The 16,254-nt window shown below is 40.7% G+C and overlaps 3 protein-coding genes across 5 annotated transcripts in view; 1 reads left to right on the top strand and 2 right to left on the bottom strand.

The window, feature by feature from the left end:
* Positions 1–795: 795 nt before the first annotated feature.
* On the bottom strand, positions 796–2,807 carry fkbp14 (FKBP prolyl isomerase 14). The gene is made up of 4 exons (XM_010741903.3): positions 2,417–2,807; positions 2,035–2,186; positions 1,801–1,928; positions 796–1,715 (listed from the first exon to the last, which is right to left on the bottom strand). Exons 1-4 carry the CDS (start codon positions 2,611–2,613, stop codon positions 1,557–1,559), a joined length of 636 nt encoding a protein of 211 aa, XP_010740205.2. The 5' UTR covers positions 2,614–2,807; the 3' UTR covers positions 796–1,556.
* Positions 2,808–2,911: 104 nt separating this feature from the next.
* On the top strand, positions 2,912–9,586 carry plekha8 (pleckstrin homology domain containing, family A (phosphoinositide binding specific) member 8). The gene is made up of 13 exons (XM_010741902.3): positions 2,912–3,156; positions 3,608–3,724; positions 3,832–3,987; positions 4,070–4,188; positions 4,394–4,552; positions 4,671–4,711; positions 4,904–5,022; positions 5,859–6,204; positions 7,052–7,137; positions 8,009–8,067; positions 8,396–8,597; positions 8,713–8,774; positions 8,867–9,586. The coding sequence occupies exons 1-13, from the start codon at positions 3,117–3,119 to the stop codon at positions 9,062–9,064; spliced, it is 1,704 nt and encodes a 567-aa protein (XP_010740204.3). The 5' UTR covers positions 2,912–3,116; the 3' UTR covers positions 9,065–9,586.
* Positions 9,587–13,591: 4,005 nt separating this feature from the next.
* Positions 13,592–16,254, bottom strand: part of colq (collagen-like tail subunit (single strand of homotrimer) of asymmetric acetylcholinesterase) — an 8,255-nt gene continuing 5,592 nt past the window's right edge. For all 3 annotated transcript variants that reach the window (XM_019255123.2, XM_027286049.1, XM_010741901.3), the window contains 4 exons: positions 15,923–16,042; positions 15,674–15,815; positions 15,465–15,567; positions 13,592–15,358 (listed from right to left, as the gene is read on the bottom strand). In XM_019255123.2, coding sequence (XP_019110668.1) covers positions 15,289–15,358; positions 15,465–15,567; positions 15,674–15,815; positions 15,923–16,042 — 435 coding nt within the window. In that variant the 3' untranslated portion in view covers positions 13,592–15,288. The remainder of the gene's footprint in view (positions 15,359–15,464; positions 15,568–15,673; positions 15,816–15,922; positions 16,043–16,254) is intronic.

Consider the following 16,254-nt stretch of genomic DNA (forward strand, 5'->3'; position numbering starts at 1 on the left):
CAGGTATGTGGTGAACAACCTTTTATTCATCTTGTGACAGCTATTGCCATATCCTTGCCAGGTTTTTTACGCCAAAGGGCCTTATCTTATCTAATATGCAAACTCTGTCTTGCCATAACCCTCCCACTCATCCAGTTTTACCTGTAGGTGTGGTCAGCATTGTGGAACTGTGCCAGATACCATGTATTTTTAAGAGGTGAGATAAACAGTGGTGCTCTTTGTGAGAAAAGGTGGTTGCACTGCAGTCTTACAGCGGCTTTAATAATCAATATTTTAACACTTGTGATGCTGATGATATGCTCGTTTGTAGTCTTTACTCTTAGGTCGGAAAGAGATTGCTTCTTATTCTGTCTGAACTGCATGATAATTTTTTGATTTTGGGGGGAGGGTTATACAAGCTGTCAAGATTCCCCCAGCCAACAATCTTACAGCGCTTTCATTTGTACGATTTAAAGAGAAGAAGAAGAAAAATAGACTGAGAGCACTGGCAGATATCGCACATCTCAATGTCTTCTTTCATCTTTGACACTGTTCTTCCTGTTGCATGCTGCAAAGCTGAGACCTACTGTCTACTGATAAAGGCTGAGGCTCAGGTTACATCTGATATATCTTATAGTGTAGGTGACATATATAACCAGTGATGTTCTATATTCTAGGTATATTTTATGTGTTTTACTATAATCATACCATTTTATTTTTTACAAAAGTTACAGTCCAGAGAACTAATTTAGTAATGAATGATCCCTTGCCAATTTTTTCACGGAAAACAAACAGGAGGTTGGTTATGTGGACTCAAAACGATGTTTGACATACAATGAGTACATTCACAGAGCTATGACAAGGGTGACTCGATGAAGTCAGATGGAGGTTTTACCCTCTTACCCTCCTCAGGATTCAACATGACAGTTTTGCATTTAGACACTGTTAGGCAGCATCTCTGTTTGATTAAGATTTTGGAAACCATTAAGGGAATAAGACAGAATTTGGACTCATCATCGCAATTGACTTAATTCCCACTGTATAAACCTACTGCATACTCCAGATGACATCTCCTTTTTATGAGAGCTAAACAATAAACAGTACAGTACAGTCATTGACAGTGCATTGTCGCCACTCTGAGACTTAATGAAGATTTATAAGTATGGTAGAAAAGTCTTGAACAAGAGTGCCCTCTAGTGATCAATGAAGACATGCACAGAAAAAGTACTACCATCTTCCAGCATTTGACTGTATACAATAGTTTTCATCACACCACACGTAGCCACATGTAGCACATACATTGTAAGGACAAGAAACATTAATTAACATAGTTAGGTTTATTTGAAAAACATTTATTTCATGAAATGGTTTGTTTAAAATACTGTAGCCTAAAGACATCATCAGTGCATGAAGAATTGGATCTAATTTAAGTTAATCCAAAAGTAAGACAATACTGTTGAAATGAAGTGTAAAAAAAAAACGCCCAGTAACTAATTCCTCAATTCATGGCAATATGTTGGACCAAATTCATGACAAAGATGCAGGTAATTTAAAAAAAAGTAGATGAAATCCGTCCTTTAGAGCTCATCGTGTTGGTAGGTGAATTCCCTCGCAGATATAAAACCGTCTTTATCTTCATCTTCATTTTTGAAGATGTCATCTACCATCACTTCATGATGCGTGTCATTAGGTGAGTATCCATGTTTCTCAAATTCTTTCTTCAGGTACTCTTTCACCTGTAGTGCAGACAGAATAATAAGGACAATCAACAATGAAAAAATTTTTTTTTTTAAATAATACATTCACTCTTAATACACACACCTCCTGCCTGGAGAGCTTCCAGTCATCATTGAGATCCATCTGCCGGAAAGACTCATGTGACCTGGGGCCATCCTGGATGTCCATGAGCTCAATGTCAAAAATTAGGGTACTGCTTGGTGGGATCTTGCCTGTAAACAAACAAATAATGCAAAAGAAGCACATATTTGTCATGATGGAAAACAGAAAGAAGGGGAGATCTGATGTAACAGACCCTCTTTTGATATATTGTTATACCTTTTCCTTCCTTGCCATACGCCAGAGATGGAGGGACGGTCAGTTTTCTGCGCTCTCCTGTGCACATGTTCTGCAGACCTTTATCCCAACCCTTGAGCACCTCTTTGATCCCAAGAGTGAACCATACTGGATTTCTATCCCCATCTTTGCGGCTGCCAAGAGTCACAAAGATCCATCACAGTTTTCTTTGATAAAGGAAAGTCCAGTACACACAGACTTGATACCACAAATACAATAAGGGTTAAATAGTTGCCACCTAAGGACATGCCAGAGCTAGTTCTGGGCTACACCTACAGTAGTCAGTGACCCTAATAAGACTTTTCATGCACAAGCCTCCACAGCTACACATGCAGTAAAATCACAGCTTCTAGCAACAAATTACCTGGAATGAAAAATGGTGCCATTACTCTCCAGGAATCCGTCGTAATGAACAAGAAGCATGTCTCCATATTTTGACTTGCGGTAACACATTAAAGGTTTATGCAAAACTTCAATTTTCACTTCTGGCTCGGGAAGTTTCCCCCCAGTGACAAACACAAACAACGAGGACAATACCGAGAAAATAGAAAAAATAATCATTTTTTAAAAAAAAGGACAATGAGTCACTTATTTATAAAAAAAAATGTACAAAAAAAAAAAAGCTATTCCATAAAATACAGCACCTAAAATAAATACATGGCAGAAAATGCCAACTACGTGGCAGCCAACTTCTGCACTGAACGCAGCCACTGTTTCAGCTGTCTGCCCTCCTCCCTCTACGATTGGCTGAATCTGTTCAAAATCCCCGCCCCTTTTTGTATATACTCTTATTCCATTGGCTATTCTTTGTGTCAATCACTACAACCAACACCCACCGTAAATAAATCCCTTTGACATGAACGGGAAGAGCGTCATGAGCTCTCAGCGCTCCATTCACAAAAAAAGTTTACGCACTTTTATTTACGTAGCTGAGCTCTAAAGCCGAGGACGTTACTCCAGAAATCACACTTCTGGGGGCCCCGATGGAGTCGCTGCAATCAGCTGTGCATCATATCTTGTTATGATAAACAAGTAATGAACACACAAACACACACAGTTGAACAATGGAAGGGATGCTGTATAAATGGACCAATTACATAAGTGGTGAGTTATTTATTTGCGGTTATATAATGCTCGTTTTTAAGCTAGCATGACAACGTCAGAGATAACGTTAACAGGCAGCGGCGGAGCTAACGGTAGCAACCAGTTAGCTTTAACTATTAAATTAATAAGTCCTATTTGTTCAGTTAGCTGTTTAATAAATTGCAAGTTAACCGTGTTTATCAAGTGTTACCGGGTAGCTCTGGCTGGTTTTGGTGACGTTAGCTCCCTTCCGGCTGTCTTTGTCGTTATAATCTGACTTAACTGCTTAGCTGTTGCTAACGTTACGTAGTTTAAGGGTTAACTCTTTCCAAGTTTATGAAGCGACACACCGCTGCTTTTATATCCACTTTTTACAAGGTCATTTTGTAAGAAAATATGCATACTTATTAAACAGCAGCGTTATGGAAACTGTCTGTAAAAGATTTGAATGTTTTATTTGTTTTATTTCCAGGTTGGCAGCCTCGTTGGTTTGTGCTCGATGGAGGAACTTTGTCTTACTATGACTCTCAAGAAGACGCCTGGAAAGGTTGCAAAGGCAGCATTAAAATTTCAGTCTGTGAAATCCAAGGTTTGTGTGACTCACGTTGTGCTGTGTCAGTAGTCACTGAATTGTGGACGTGTTTTTTTTTTTTTTGACAAGCATGTGTCCTTGTTTTGCTGCTGTGTCTTTAACAGTTCATTCCTCTGACTCCACACGAGTCGATCTGACCATACCAGGAGAGCAGTACTTTTACCTCAGAGCCATCAATGCAGCTGAGAGGCAGAAATGGCTGGTTGCACTGGGAACGGCCAAAGCTTGCCTTACGGACAACCGGACAAAGAGAGAAAAAGGTATTTGGATGCCATAACATCCTGAATATATACTGTAAAAGTCTTTCCAAAACATCGACTCATTCGCTGTTTACTATTGCAGAGCTCCAGGAGAACACAGAGACACTGAAAACGAAGATGTCCGAACTCAGATTGTACTGTGACCTACTTCTACAACAAGTAAACAAGATCAAGGAGAATGATGAGCTAGACACAGCAGAGGTAAGGTTAAGGTTTGGATGAGCCGACGAAATAAGAGAAGCTGCTGTTGTGGTGTGAATCTGCAGCCCATTTGCAACTAGTAGCTCATGTATGCGTACAAGCAGCAAATCCTATCACGAGTACATGTTTTTAAAATCTTTAGATTTGAGCAGGGTAATGTTGGGATATGTGGCAGCGTTTGCTTATGTGTATGTGCCCTTTTCAGACGGGCATAGACACTGGAAACATGGTGAAGTCTACATGCACCACTTTCCTAAAGACTCTAGAGGAATGCATGCAGATAGCAAATCGTACATTCAGCGCGGATTTGGCAACACAGAGTCCACCAGGATCACCTCCAGTAGCAGCCATCAAACCTCAGAAGGTACGTCACCACTCCTGTGCCTAGTCAGATAACCCATTAACGTCTCTTATAAAAGCTGTGGCGTGTTATAAAACATAAATATATTCCCCTAATGTCATGTTGTTTTTCCTCCCAACAGATTAAGCCTGTCAATCATTTAAATCAGAACCTTGGAGAAAAGTAGGTTCCTTTTTCTTCTTTTCTGTATTTGTATTTGTGTTGCCTTCTCCCTCTATCTTTAACTGCCGCATAGTAGCACGCAGCAAAGTGCGATGAAAATTAGACGCCCTTTGAAATGTTTTCATCACATTTGCTCAAAATAAGTGGACAACAATTTTTAGAAATAACACCATTCACTCAAATTAATTTCAGATGGAGAGATTTGGCCGAAACCTCAGGAGAAGCAATTGCACATGACAGCCAGAGCCTTGACTCTGGAGCAGAGGGACCAGATGAGCTAGACAGACCAGAACACCATTCTTGCCCATCAGGTAAGTCGGGTGTCCCAGTTGCTTACTTTACATGCTGCTCTGGACTGACAGCAGTTACCGCATGCCATAAAACAAAAGCCACACAGAGCACAATGGGCTTGTTTTCTGGGTGTACGTCATTTCAAGTGATGTATATAGATGATTGCCTTTTTAGTGAGAAGACAGTGATAGATGCACAGTTACATTATTGCATTTCCCTTTCTATCACTGCCAGTGATGGAAAATAAGACCAGTTATTTCCAATTTATTGTTTTGGGTTATCTATAATAAATCTCACTGTGAGATGCATTCAAACCTAAAACACATAAAGTTGATTTAAGACAACTTTCCAATATAAAAAAACAATGTGTTAAAGAACATTTTGTGGGATTGTAATTAAGGTATTAATATTTTCTCTGTGGGACTTAAACCCTGAACCAAAACAAGGAGGAGGTAAACATTTCTAAAGAGTAACCACGCCCAAATTTGTTGCTGTTCCTGCTTATTCTGTCCTCACCTTGTGCAGTAGAGAATTTAAGAGGACACCACAAAACCCTGTTTGGCGTAGTCACACTTGAAACCAGTCACACCTTAGCACACCCAACTCTGATGTTGGGTGCTGAACATTCCAACCCATAGAGGTCAGTGCATGAATACTTAAAACTCATTACAAAATGTGGTGCTGCTCTTTTAGTTCGTCTCATAATTTTACTGAAACTTTTAAATGAAGAACAAGCTCGAGGTTTGTGCCAGTGAAAATCTGACACTGAAACCATAACAGTGCATGCTAGTTTTTAACCCTTTAGTCGGGTAACATATAGTGTACATGTCCTCTGTTTGTCTTCTGTGTCACACAGACATTGATGCAGCAAACGGCAACAGCGCAGTTTACGAGGAGCCAGTCGATCCTACTTTACACACTACCCAGAATACCTCTGAGATCGAACACTACGACCAACCAGCAGAGGGGGATGAGGAAAATGAAGCTGGTGATCAAAGGGAGACGAAACAAGAGCAGAAGCACAAAGTGGACCAAAGTCAAGAGCATGACAACAACAATAAGGAAGCGAGTGCTGCTGTCCAGCCTCAGCACGAACAGAAAGCTGTCCAAGACCAAGAAGAGGCTCAACACCAAGGAGAGACTTCAACGGAGGCAGAAGACACAGAGCAGGTGGAAACTTTCTTCAGCACAATGAGTCACAGGTATGAAAATGCTACTCAGGAAAGTCACATCCTTTAGGACGCATTACTGTATGAAGTTACTGTACGATCATCTGTGATATTTTACTGACAGTATTAGGATTAACCCGTCTAAGCTATGTGTAGTATTTTTGTCTTTGTGGCACTGCACTTCTGCTGCAGTTAGTTTATGGACATATAATAACTGTATTACTGTGTTGCACACAATAATTTAATAATAGCAGGTTTGGACAATTTTGACTGAATCCATTTCAACATGTCATGATAAGTGTTTTATATTAGTGTGTTCTCTCTTGATCACATGACACAGAGAGGCCCTCATCTGATATTTGGGTTTGTAAAGCTTTTTTGTTTCACTCTGTATTTGAAACATATTTTACTTTCTTTTTTTAAAAGAAAAGAAGAGCGCTACTGAACAATGGACTAGAGTGTTTCTGTAATATTCACTTATGATGTAAACGTTATTATAATTACTATTATTATTATTAAGGAGTTAATCACTGTCTCACTTAACCAGTATTGAACTGCGCATTTTGGAGTTGGTCTTTTTAAAACTGATGAGACAGTTTTAGATGATGAACATTAGATAATTTTAAGAAAAACCACTCTGTTGTAAACAAAGTAGCAGAATAGTCTCAGGTATTGTCAGGCATAGATTTGCATGACACTGTGTGAATCATTTCTCTGGCTTGGTTTTTGACGTTTGTACTACTCAGTTTGTTTGTTTTTGTTTTTTTTCTCTTTTCTTTTTCTGTTTTGGTTTAATCAAATAAAAAATGAAATGGCATACTTAACACTAATGCATTCTCCTGTTTGAATGTGTTCTACTTTTTTTTTTTTTTTTTTTTAGATTTAGTGATATAAGACTGGACGACGACAATGGTATCCCTACTCAAGAGTTTTTGGACTCATGCTATGCAATAGTGCCTGTATTAGGTAGGCCGGTCACTTTCAGTCTCTCATCTCAATCTGCCTCTCTGTTCCTCTTTCTCATGACACCACACCATGTGGTCATTTCACCCTTTATAACTTTAAAAAAGGAAATCTTATTTCTGCTGTTTTTCTCGTCTTTGTGCATGCTGTTTCTGTGCTTAACAACGTGGAGGCATCCTGTCTTTCATGCCATCATTTCCTTCTGCATCTGTATGTCTTTCAGGGAGTTTATTTGTTCTTTGTAGATTCATCATTACATCATACATGTGGCTGCGTGTGTCAGAGTCTGTGTACTACACATATACATAGGTAGATGGCTGAACAGAAAAGTGACAATGCACATAGATGGTGGTGTCTGCCTCAGTTTTTAGAGCTTCATCAGAGTGAGCCCAATATTTAAGAAGAAGTTGGATTAGGATTCATCCATTACTTAGCAGTACGAGAGATTTGCAGATGACACATAATAAAAATATCAGCGTATATTTCTTTGTTAAATGACAACATAACACAGTGCCTTTTTTAAATTTAAAAATTAATAAATCTCTACTAATGGATTAATTATGTCAGTATTGACGCTATCTTTCTGCTGATTAAGTGCTGCCCGTCTACCTAACATTGCTCCCATCAAATCTTGACACAGATCCAGATGATGCTGTGATGTCTATATCTGATACCTTAAGTGTTCAGGATTTTACGTCTTTAATGTGTCTCAAGACTTCATTATTTCTCCCTGTAGTCTGCGGTCAAAAGATTAAGTTGTTACACAGGGTTTGCATTGTTCATCACTGACTATTAGCATCATAAAAATAGGATATAATTAAGAATCTTTTCATCATAAGCAATAAAGAAATTATCATGGATTTTCTCTTCTCAGACAAGCTGGGGTCCACAGTGTTTGCACCAGTGAAAATGGATTTTGTTGGAAATATCAAGGTACGTGTATATGTCATTGATCCGTTGTCCTAAAACAGATTTTACTGTTAAACAAAAGAAATTATAACATGGTTGTTACATAATGTGACAAACAGGATAAATCAGCATTTGTACTTTATGATTTATTATATATGTCCACAGGAAGACACGTGCTGTGTACAATACTCATCTCCTTATTTTGCTTTAAAGTCAGTCATATCGCTCCTTTTGTTCTTGTTCTTCGTGTATGTAAGCTGTTAAATGTCTTGCTTGATTTTCACAATCGGAGTAGAATCAGCATCTATTTCCAGTTTATGTAACTGTATCACCTTGTCTCTTAACCCTGCAGAAAATTCACCAGAAGCTGATGTCAGACCCCGACAACTTCCCTACATTACAGTCCATAGTGCTGCGCGAAGTCGGGACAGACGTTGCCCAGGTGCGCAACTCGGCCACCGAGGCTCTGCTGTGGCTCAGACGAGGCCTGAAGTTCCTCAAGGAGTTCCTGTCAGAGGTCAATGCGGGACAACAAGACATCCAGGGAGCATTAAGTGAGTCTGATTTCTAACATGCACAGTTGAACATCTACAAACAAGTTAAAATACATGAAACTCAATGCATGGTCACTGCCCAGATCCATCATGTTCTGTCTGTTCTTTCACCCAGATAATGCCTATGGCAAGACCCTTCGACGGTACCACGGCTGGGTTGTGCGTGGCGTATTTGCTGTAGGTATTTCTTACTCTTACCAATGCCTTTCCCCTCTGAGGTTCATCTCATCTTGTGGTATGTGACTATTGCATGCTTTTATTTCCCCCAGTTGGCGCTGAGGGCTGCCCCGTCTTATCAAAGCTTCAGTGCTGCCTTGGTGACAAAAGAGGGTGACGAGCTTAAGAGTGGCTTCACAAGCGGCATGTACAGGGACCTTGGAGTGTACCTGCCTGCCATGGAGAAGCAGCTGGCCATCTTAGATGCCCTGTATGAAGAATACAACCTGGAGTCAGATGAAGTGGTGTGAAAACCCAAACAGAAAATGAGCCGACTGACTGAAAGACAGAACTTGACTGCAGGGGCAGAGTAGTCCATAACTGCTGTGAAGGAGGGTGCCAGATGCAACAGGTGCATCTCGTGTACAAAATAGTGTGAGCATGTCCCGTGTCAGTGTAAGTTGTTTCCAGTGGATATTAAACTCTACGATGGTAGACGAAGAAGGTATTACATGTGTAATAGGCTGTTTGGCTCCTTTTGATTATTTAACTTTGTAATTGTTAAGTGCACACCAACGCAATTATGGGGCCGGTGTGTAGGAGCCATTTGTGTGTATATTTTGATATGACACTGGGGGACTTTTTGTTTTGTGTCACTAATTGCAGATTGGCACCAAGTAGATCAGTAATCATGAAGATTGCTTGTACTACCTTAAACAGTACACCAGGGGGCAGCCAAGAGAACTGGTTAAAAGCTGCTATCACATACCAGATAGCCAAGGCTATGAAACCGCGAAACAACTAATAAAGGAACACTTTGGAAATGCAATAAAGATTACAGCAGTTTACATGAAAAGGCCTTAACCAGGCCACCAATAAGGTCAGTCATCAGTCATCAATCAGAGGATGCAAGTTCACGTTGAGCATTTATGTTGTTTTTGAAGGGATGCTGTAACATGATAAGAAGCTCACAGTACATGGATGAAATGAATGTAGCAGCAAACCTCAAACATCTTGGAATGAAACTTCCATTCAAGTTGAGGGGAAAATGGAGCACAGCTGCTTGTGAACTACAGGAGAGGTGGGGGAATAGAGCTACGTTTCCTTCAAGATTCTGTCCGACCCAGTCTTTGGAAACATCCAAGATACACAGGCTCCTGTTTCTAAAGGGAAGGCTGTCACTAAATCCACAAAACCCATAACTTATGCTACTGTGGCAGTAGTCGGCACTACGGAAAATGTTAAATCTACTAAAATAAATATTGATCACACCACTCAATCCAACAAGAAACACATGTCATAGTGCATATGCGAAGCTGGACACTCCATACAGGACTGCAACAAACTAAAAGAACTGATACATCATGAAAAACTTTATCATCTAAGGCAAAGTGGAGTTTGTTTTGGCTGTCTATCACATGGTCATGTCAGCAAGACTTGCAAAAGCCGCCTCACATGCAGTGAATGCAACCTGAAGCGTCCAACAATCCTTCACATAACAGCTAAGCTCAAAGCACCTCCAGAACAACCATCATGCTATACTACTATTGGTCAAAAGACCCGTGCTTGCACTGGGGCCAGTAAACAAGCTTGTGTTCACTCAATTGTACCAGTTCAAGTCGAAAGTAAAAATGGAAATGCACTCATAGAAACCTATGCATTCTATGCAACAAATATGTTGACTGGATTGGAAGCATCTGGTTATGATGACAACTTTTTGGACTTACCTGAAGTTTACACTATTAACATTGTAACTAAAGAAGAACAAGAGAAAATGGACATATTTGAAGATTCCCAAGCTTGATGCAGAGGTTGATTGGCACAAGCGCCTCAGATCTTTGGAACCTTGGGAAATTATCAACAGCAGTGACAATGGTCCACCACCAGCATCAGATTATGGAGAAGCTGGCTTTTTTTTTTTTGGCCTTTTCAAGCTTTATTTTGAATGACATGCGGGAAAGACCCACAGGTCGGATTTGAACCCTGGGCTTCCGCAGCAAGGACTGAGCCTTTGTACATGGGCCGGATGCTCTACCAACTAAGCTAAACGCAACCCTTGAATAGAGTAATTTTAATAAAATTCATTATTAATTGATTTCTCGCCTCACCCTCATGATTTCCACAAGTACTGTTTGTATTTGTTGCATTTCTAGGTGCAGACTGAGCTGAAGAACAGGCTACAGGGAGAGCATCTGGCCACTTGCATGTGTGTGAGCATCAGTGTGAGTTCTTCTGCACAGAACAACTGATGCAAAGGCTTGATTTGAATGGCATTAATGCTCACATACTCCTGAAAACCAAGGCTCAAATATCACCTGTAAAAACAAATGTGTTGACTGGATTGGAAGTATCTGATTATGTTGACGTGGATCTGGAAAAGGCTTAGACCATGTCCCCCGGGTGCTCCTGTAGGGGGTACTGAGGGAATATGGGGTACTGGGGCCGAGCCATCCAAGCTTTGTACAACCAAAGTTATAGTTGTTTCCGTATTCTTGGCACAAAGCCAAGTATGTTCTCAGTGGGTGTTGGACTCCCGCACTTGGACTCCAGGGCTGCCTATTGTCCCCGATCCTGTTCGCACAGCCTGGGTGAGGAGGGTGTTTGATTTGGGAACCTCAGGATTGCATCTCTGCTGTTTGCAGATGATGTGGCTCTGTTGGCCTCATCAGACCGTGAACCTCAGCCCTCAAGTGTGAAGCGGCTGGGATGAGGGTCAGCAACCTCCAAGTCTGAGGCCATGGTTCTCTGCAGGAAAATGGTGGAATGCTCCCTCCAGGTTGGGAGCAAGTTGTCATCCTGCAGGATTGCTAACATGTTAAGAGCTGTTGCTCTGAAGACTTACCATGGGACCAAAAAGGAACTATCATGTGAATGGTTTTAGCCTCCGCTGCCTACAGCACCACAACGCACGAAAATGAAATAATACAGTGAAGCTGTTTAAGAACTGACAACTACTGAATATTTGTGTGGACATCCTCTGCACAAACCTATGCATAGTATGCATTTTCTATTTATTATGTCTATTTACCATGTTATGTTATAAAGTTAACAATGTTATAGGGATCATTTCAGTCTAGCTTAGGTGCCAATGGAAACTCTAAATAGAGGCTATGGTCTGGTGAATAAATAGATTTCAGCTTTTTTTCCACCATCTTGTCCATGTACTGTTCTAAATATACTTGAGTGTTCTTACCAAGCCGTACATAACATTTTATGATGTTGATTTAATAATTAGTAGACACCATCACCTGGCCAGATCAAAGTTAGTCCCTAGATTCGATGAGCCATTGGAACAAAGCAGGAACATTTACATAGGGCTTTTGTACCAAGACATACCATGTAGTATTTTTGACTTTTCCTTTTGTGGAATGCACACACCAGTATTTCTTCAAGTGAGTCATTTGCAGCAGGTTTACATCAAAGATGTCAATGTTAATCCTGAAAGTATAATATTGTAATGTTACAAACATTTGAATTGTTTTTTTTCCTATGTTTGTATATAAGATGCGGATTGATTTTTACATAATAAATAATTAAGTCATCTCAGTGTGTGTCTAGTCCCGTTGCAGTTAAATATCTTGTCTTATATTTTGTATCAGAGAGGAGCCAAGAGATCAAATAATGTTTTTATTTTTGGCATTTTTCTATCAACCATGGCCCTCCTCTATATTTCACTTATTAACCAAACAAATCAACAAGTAAACAGTAGGTATTAAATCTGCACAGGTGTTCTGGTCTGTATAAACAACAGTGGCACTGAGCTTAAATAACACCTTCACATACCTTGCTGTCTGTGTGTGAGGATTTTGTAGTAGTGTGTGTCCTCAGCCGGAACCACAGCACCCTGCATGCCAGCCATTCCTGCCTATAGGTCAGGGATTTTCACTTGGCCTGGGCCAACAGCTGGGTCCCTGCCGCTTCCTGTCCCTGTGGCCTCCTTTGCATCGCCCCTTCACAGGAGTAATGTAACCAGAACTAAAATAACCCCTTTTGTTGGAAAAAGTGTTTAATTTCACTTCATATAACAGATGAAGCTCAAAATAGATCCCACTTCCTACAAGTTGAACTTCATGACCTGTGTGTTTGAGAGAGCGAGACACAATCAAATACAAACAGCTAAATTAATTTGGACCTAAGAGAACTGTTCAAGGTTCCCAAACTCCACAAATAGAACACTTCACAGCAGATCTTTTCATTACAGATCTGTAGAATCAGGTTGGCCATTGCATCTCCAATGACATTTAGTGCTGCACTGAGACATCTGTGGTACAAATCTGATTGGCCTGGTCAGGGGAATGCACATTATGGGATAAATACACCAAGGTAAGCTTTTACTCGGGGCATCTCAGCAGACAAATTGTCCTGATGTGATTTAGAAAAAGAAATATGGCATGCTAATAGAGTTAAATGGCCGAGTCCAGCCTCAAACATCTCTGCTGTAACACTGGCTGGCTGGCTGCCTGCGCCCAGCCTGTATCGCTGTGGCACATCTCCAGGCACAGACTCTACTCGGAGGGGCTTTGTCAAGATGGGATGAGGAGCCGAAAAACCCACTGGCATGTCTGAGAGAACAGCAAGACTTCGTTGAGTGGCCTGTTTACTATTTAGTCTAACACAGCACTTTGCAAGGAGCTGCTGACAGCATGTTTTTTTCCACTTGATGGATATCTTTTTTACAGTAAATGCTCTGAAAGAACGTCAATAGCATCTCTATCACTATTGGCTTTTTGCACAGTACCCAATCACTGTCACCGCTTGCTCACAACATAGGAAGAGCTGCTGACTAAAAGTCTAAAGACGCATGTAAAGAAAGAGTGAAAAGCTTTAAGGTGATTTCAATTCCCATTTTATTTTCATTTCTATTTCAAATGAACCACAACTATTGTATAAATCATATCAGAACAATGACACAAAATGAACTTTCACTATCCCATTCACAGTGCATACTATATTTCAGAAAGCCTTACAGTACGTTACACCACATGCATGTTATGTTTCAGCATTGTTGTGCATACACAGTACAGGACACAGCACAGCAGCACAGGCTACAGATAGAACATTCAACATAGTTTCCAAAAGGTATTTCGGCTTTGTGCATGGCACAGTCCATCACTATCATATACGGTGTGTCATACATACAGTACTTCTACACTCTGGGCAGAGCAAGACTGATATCTCTTAAGACACCTGCTATGCTGATGAATGCAATGATTTACAAAACAATGTCTGACAAAGTGGAAGCGTTTCACGCTCATTAGCGCGGTATCACAAGCATGCGGAGACAATATAGTAACAGTCGTTTTGCTTTTACAGAAGAATCACTTGAGAACACCTGACTACATCTACAAGTATGGCTGAGAAAAGGCCTCCCTTGGCACTGCGACTTATACAGTAGCTTATGGAAAATGTCAGCTTATATCGGCAACGTCATTTCCACCCTTGGTGCTTCAACGCACAGCGGACTACATCTACACTGTTAAGTTAACTGTTGAGTTTGACTGTTGCTGTATATACTGTAAGACAGAAAGACTGGATAAAGAGGTATTAGAGTAAATACAGTAATGACCATAGAACAGACTGGAATTGAAATTCCTCCTCCCTTTAGCAGCTACAGACTAGTCCAGCCTTTCCTGTGCAGTGAGAAAATTAAGAACATAACAGTTTCAAGCCTTCACATACAGTATATTTCATTTCTCACTGAAGCACAGGGAAGAAACTCGCTCGTACCCAGAGGACTGCACATTGTTGATACTTTAAAGCTCTTGTCTGAGTTACCTGTGTGCTTCAGCGTACAGTCACTGCCACTTCATTTACAAAGAGTGTAGTGGAGGAGGCCTGTGAAAGGCGCTGCGTGGAAGCTACATTACCTGTTGGTTCCTGAGAAATTTTTTTGGATTTATGAAACCTTGTCCAGACTGAATGTCCCTGTCAAGGGACCACCACAAGCCAAGTCGGCCTCTGAAGTAGTGGCCTCCTGGTGTAACAGTCACACTGAAATATTACAAGTGCACTATATGCACTTCTATCTCCATCCCTAACCATACATACTTCTGACTATATGTCTGGTTCTACCTTTACAACTGAAATTCTTGATGTGATATTGAGACTACACAGTGTGAACCTTGTTGCGGAAATAATAAGTAAAGTGATGGGTTACATGCTTGGATAGTGACAGCTGCTGTCATGGTCTCAGTAATCCCAGCCTCATGCAAATGCTGTGCACTGTCATGGTGAGGAGGCCGGTCTTAAGTCCTGCTTGTTAAGACAGAGTGCAGTTGTCCTGTGCATTTCCTATGTGTGGGTGAAGGTTTTCACCGCCACTGACTGAGTAAAACTCCAGGGAGCTACGTGGCATCTCAGCAGCAATACAGAGGAGTTATATATATGTGTTTAGTTTTTTCAGAATCATTGGCTGCCTCTACCTTCAGAGTCTCTTGCTTGGAGCATTATTTTATTTTTTTTGCGTGAGAATATTCCTGTTATGTGTCAAGCAAATAACACACAGAGGATACCGCTGCACTGTCCAGCTTCCACCTCAAGTGAAGTACTTGCAGTTGGTGGAGTCAATAACACAGTATGGTGTGCATTTGAGGTGACCGTATGACCTGCAAATAAGAGGACAAACGATGTTTCAGTCAGGTAAGCATGTCAACAAAACATAGTCATGCAGCGAAATGTTTCTGTCAACATATAGCTGCATACTGTGCTTACCCTGGAAGATATGAATTACATGTCTGGTATCCAAAGTCCTTTCCATCACACTCCTCAGCTCCCTCGTACCGGTATCCGTCTCCACAGTATGCATGTTTACACTCTGTGGTAAGGAGAGACACCAGGGATGAAGCGGTCACGTTATATGTGCTCAGCAATGTACAACTCGGGTGCTATTATAGATCACCTAACATGACTACGTGACTTACTGACGCAGCCGTCGGTGACAACCCTGTTTCTGTCATCGCACTCCTCCCCACTGGAAATCTGCACTATCCCATCACCACAGTAACCTTCATCGTCAGGTGCGTTTTCCATGGACTGGAACGGTGTAAGCTGGAATGGAAAAGTCTTTTACAGAGTTTAAAAAATGTGAGCAAAAAGAAATCACAGCTTGGAAAATATGTAAAATAATATATTTTATATATTAATAATAATTTTGCTGAATGCAATGATACCTGGATTGGCAGCCAGCCATCAATGTCTTTGAAATAGAGAGACCGCTGGTCTTTGCGGAATGCAAGAGCATTATCTGTGTGAAGGCGCTCCAGTTCTTCCTCGTTGCTCACAACAAATATCTGAACCAACGGCGAAGTGAGGAAATGGTTTTAATATTTAGAGCAATTTTGAGATATTGACGATCAAAATTTCATATCCTAGCTGGCAATATGTCCATCCCTCCTGCAGGCACAGTTTTATGCTTCAAAACTTTTTTTTATCTCAAAGTTATTAAAAACCCTTAACCTCAGGGTTTCTAAAAAATGAGCGAGTGAAAATAATATGAGAGACT

The sequence above is a fragment of the Larimichthys crocea genome, chromosome XIII (genome assembly GCF_000972845.2).
Source record: "Larimichthys crocea isolate SSNF chromosome XIII, L_crocea_2.0, whole genome shotgun sequence".
NCBI lineage: Eukaryota > Metazoa > Chordata > Actinopteri > Sciaenidae > Larimichthys > Larimichthys crocea.

Bases quoted from the DNA above. Each gene is read 5' to 3' on its own strand.
- fkbp14 (XM_010741903.3), bottom strand. From the start codon at position 2,613: ATGATTATTTTTTCTATTTTCTCGGTATTGTCCTCGTTGTTTGTGTTT. The intron at 1,929-2,034 runs GTATAACAATAT...GTTTGTTTACAG, and splicing joins GTATGGCAAGGAAGGAAAAG to GCAAGATCCCACCAAGCAGT. The intron at 1,716-1,800 runs GTGTGTGTATTA...TCTGCACTACAG, and splicing joins GGAAGCTCTCCAGGCAGGAG to GTGAAAGAGTACCTGAAGAA.
- plekha8 (XM_010741902.3), top strand. From the start codon at position 3,117: ATGGAAGGGATGCTGTATAAATGGACCAATTACATAAGTG. The intron at 6,205-7,051 runs GTATGAAAATGC...TTTTTTTTTTAG, and splicing joins TTCAGCACAATGAGTCACAG to ATTTAGTGATATAAGACTGG. The intron at 7,138-8,008 runs GTAGGCCGGTCA...TTCTCTTCTCAG, and splicing joins TGCAATAGTGCCTGTATTAG to ACAAGCTGGGGTCCACAGTG.